The 4272-nt window shown below is 31.1% G+C and overlaps 1 protein-coding gene across 1 annotated transcript; it reads right to left on the bottom strand.

The window, feature by feature from the left end:
• Positions 1-3245: 3245 nt before the first annotated feature.
• On the bottom strand, positions 3246-3887 carry LOC112783253 (uncharacterized). Its single transcript, XM_025826107.1, has one exon. The coding sequence runs from the start codon at positions 3885-3887 to the stop codon at positions 3246-3248; it is 642 nt and encodes a 213-aa protein (XP_025681892.1).
• Between the last annotated feature and the right edge of the window lie 385 nt (positions 3888-4272).

Here is a 4272-nt window from a genome sequence, read left to right on the forward strand (position 1 = left end):
AAATATGTTAACATTCCACAAAAAAGTGAAAGACGGTTAATTTCTGAGAAAAACAATTATTATTTAAAAAAGATTTGCTAGTAAGTATAGTATTTAAGGCAATTATTGGTACATATACTAATATGAAAAAAATGCAATAAAAAGATTTAAAAAACATTGATACTTCTAGGAGACGTGGGATTCGTAAAATATTTATTTTATATTTTTGAACATTTTATATTGATAAAAAAATATTATGTCAACTATATACTCTCTAAATACTAATAACATCCTGTGATTATTAATAATAATTTAATTTTAATATATTAAAAGTAAAAAATGTTTTACACATATATTTATTTAATAGAATTCTTTCGTTTGAATAATCATTTATATGATCAATATAAAATATAATTATTTTTATTAATATAACATTATATAATTAAATGTATATATATAAAACTATTTTATATTGATAGAGTATTAAAAATTAAATTCTATTAATAACTAATATCCTAATTAGTTTACATTAAGAAACTACGTTGTTATGTATTTTGTCTATAAATTTGATAGTACATACACACATAATATTTAAAAAAAAATATAGGTAGAGAATATATAAAAATATTAAATAATATGAATAATGAATATATCAGATGTTTAATTTATTAGGTGTGTGAATAATTATTTTAATATTAAAATTTAAATAAATAATTTAAAAATATAATATATTTTTATTTTATTATATTAATTTTAAAATTTATTATTCATATTATTTACAAAAATTATTATTTACCTAACAAAATTTTATTCTAAAACCAACATATATTTTGTATTTTTTTATAATAATAATAATCTGCTTTGGCAGAAATTAAAACGTGTTTGTTTCAAGAATCTTAAAGACATTAATTAAGGATATTGGTTAAAAACCTTTGTAGCTAATTAAATTATCTAAGAAACCCCCAACTATAGAACTCAGACATGGCCACGTGCAAGCGGCACTTTGATAGATAAATATAGTAGTAATAACTAATGGACATATAAATTTGCAAATACATATACTACAACTAGTAACAGTAGAGTACAAGATAAATCAAGGTAAATTTGATATAATAATATAATAAAAATAATCATCATAAAAACAAACTTCAAAACCAAGCAATTCCCAACTCACAAAAGATTCTTGGCGTGCACTAACCACTTATAATCCCAAGTCACACGTGTCGATTGTCGACCACTCCTGTAAATACGTGTGGACATGTGAAGCATTATTGGACGGTGAGAAAGATCGCAATTCACAACTCACACACTGAACAAAGAATATTAATTAATAATTATGCTCAAACCAAGGTATTAACAAATTTACTAAAGAATGTCCTAAAGTATTGGGTGGGAGAGTAAATGAAAATTTTTGTTCCCAATTGAACGTATAAAAAAAACTTAAAATTTTAATATTTAGTTTATATTTTCTATATGAATTTTTAGCATTTTTAATTAGTACTTTGAAAACACTTACTAAGAAGATTGAATTAGTATTGAATCCAAGAGTAATAAAATAATTGGAATGAATTCAATTGGATTACTGTACTGTATATGTGATATATATATATATATATATATATATATATATATATATATATATATATATATATATATATATATATATATATATATATATATATATATATAAGAGGTGTAATTGTTAGTGTTTTTGTTGGTCTAGGTAATACTATAATGCAGGAAATTTTATTCACTTGTAAACTATAACTAACTACCTATAACTTGAACTAAACTAACTGATAAATAATAATCTAACACTAACATCCTTCCTCATGTTAGAGTGCACAAATTATATGTTTTTAATTTACATAAGAAAGTGAAATTAAAGCGGAGGGGGAGCTTTAGTTAGAATATTAGCTAGTTGATATTTAGTAGGTACATGAATCAATCTGATAGTACCAGCTTCTATCTTCTCACGGATGAAGTGACAGTCAATTTCAACATGCTTGGATCTCTCATGAAAGGTGGAATTTGATACCAATTGGAGAGTAGAGATGTTGTCACAAAATAACATGGCCAAATCGACTTGGACTCGAAAAAATTGAAGTAAGCCAATTAACCAAATAACCTCACAGCTAGCATGAGCCATGGACCTATATTCAGTTTCGGTGGAGCTCATAGAAACTATTGTCTGCTTCTTGTTCTTCCAAGTATTGAGAGAATCACCTAGGAAGGCACAGTAGCCTGTAGTTGATCGCCTTGTGTCGAGACAACTACCCCAATCGGCATCAAAATATATGGACAGGGTGAGTTGGGAAGCAGCTGAAAATAGAATCCCTTGCCCTGGTACACTCTTAAGGTACCTTAATACTTGGTGAGCAGCTTGTAAATGAAGCATTCGTGGGTCAGACATGAATTGAGCCAGTTTAGTGACAGCAAAGGTGATGTTTGGCCGAAAGATAGTGAAATACATGAGACAACCAATAAACCTCTTATACACAAAAACATCAGAGATCGGATCACCTTCTTTAGCTCTTAATTTGAGATTGGCATCCATAGGAATTGTTGCCGGCTTGCAGTCCAAGCGGTTGGTGTCTTCGATCAAAGAGAGTTTATACTTGCGTTGTGTGAGTGAAATCCCTTGAGAAGATTTGGCGAGTTCCAAGCCTAAAAAGAATTTCAAGTCCTCAATATTTTGAGTTTAAAAATGGATTGCAGCTTTAATTGAACCCTGGTCACCATATCAAGGTTAGCTCCTGCAATTATGATGTCGTCTACGTATACTACTAGGAAGATTTCAGAATCACCAGAACTTGTTGAGAACAAGGAGTAGTCACTTTTGCATTGAGTGAAATCATTTTGTTTAAGAGTTGAGTAGAATTTGTGAAACCACTGTCTCAAAGCTTGTCACAGCCCATAAAGTGACTTTGTAAGCCTACATGCAAGGCCTTTCTTGCGTTCGGGATGTCTCATTGGAACTTCCATATATACCGCTTCATCCAAATCCCCGTTGAAAAACGCATTGTTGATGTCTAATTGGATGAAATGCCATTTACACACTACTGTAATGCCTAACAGAACTCGTACAGTGGTGACTTTAGCTACAAGGCTAAAGGTATTTTAAAAGCAATTCTCGCTTGCTGTGTGTATCCCTTGGCTACTAACCTTGCTTTGTATCTTTCTAAACTGCCATTAGCTTTTAGTTTGGCTTTATAAACCCATCTGCATCCTATGGCAACTTTGGTGGATGGTTAAGGAATCAATTTTCAAGTGTTGTTGGCTTCCAAAGCTTCAAGTTCTTCTTTCATTGCAGTCCTCCATTCCTCATGTTTAACTGCTTGATGGTAAAATTGTGATTCAAGAATAAGATTGGCTTGGTAAACGAAATTATGATAAGTGTGGTTCAATCTATGGTTGTTGATGAAGTTTGAAATCGGGTAAGGAGATTTAGTATGACAAATGTAGTCATGAAGGTAGGAGTGAGTATGTTTAGTCCTGGTGGATCTTTTAAGTTGGATAGAAGTAGAAGGTGAGATTTGGTTTTCTATAAGAGGGAGAATTTGGGATTGCGTATTTGTTGTGGTTGATGGTTGAGGTATTTTAGGTACGGTTGGAATTGTTGGAACATTAGGCAACAGTTCAAAATCTAATATTAGATTGGAGAGGACAAAGTCAAAGAAAATATCATTGTTGAGTTGAGTATAAGGATTTTGAGCAAAAGATATGGTGTCCTCATGAAATATCACATCCCTTGATATGAGGAATTGTTTGGTTTGTAGATTGTAAAGCTTATAATCTTTGTAGCCAAGTGGATAATCCAGAAACACGGCTGGATTTGCTCTAGGGTCAAACTTTGATCTAGAACTAGTATTGGTGGCAGCATAGACAAGGCATCCAAAAATCTTCATTGCCTTGTAGTTTGGGGACTTTCAAATAACAACTCAAATGAAAATTTCATCTTGAGTAGGGAATTTGGTGTTCTGTTGATTAGAAAGGCTGCATTGGAGACACATTCTCCCCAAAAGGTAATTCGAATTTGTGATTGGAAATATAAAGTTTGGGCAACGTTGAGGAGGTGTTGGTGTTTTTTTTCTACGACCGCATTTTGTTGTGGTCGATATGGACAGGAGAATTGTGTAGCACACCCTTTTCCTGTAGAAAATCAGTTAGTGCCAACTCCTTTGCATTATCGGACCCAAAGCACTTGATCTTCTTGCTAAATTGAGTTTCTATCATTGCATAAAATGTTTTTATACAACCTGCAGCTTCAGATTTATGTTTTAACAAGTATAA

Source organism: Arachis hypogaea, chromosome 13 (genome assembly GCF_003086295.3).
Source record: "Arachis hypogaea cultivar Tifrunner chromosome 13, arahy.Tifrunner.gnm2.J5K5, whole genome shotgun sequence".
NCBI lineage: Eukaryota > Viridiplantae > Streptophyta > Magnoliopsida > Fabales > Fabaceae > Arachis > Arachis hypogaea.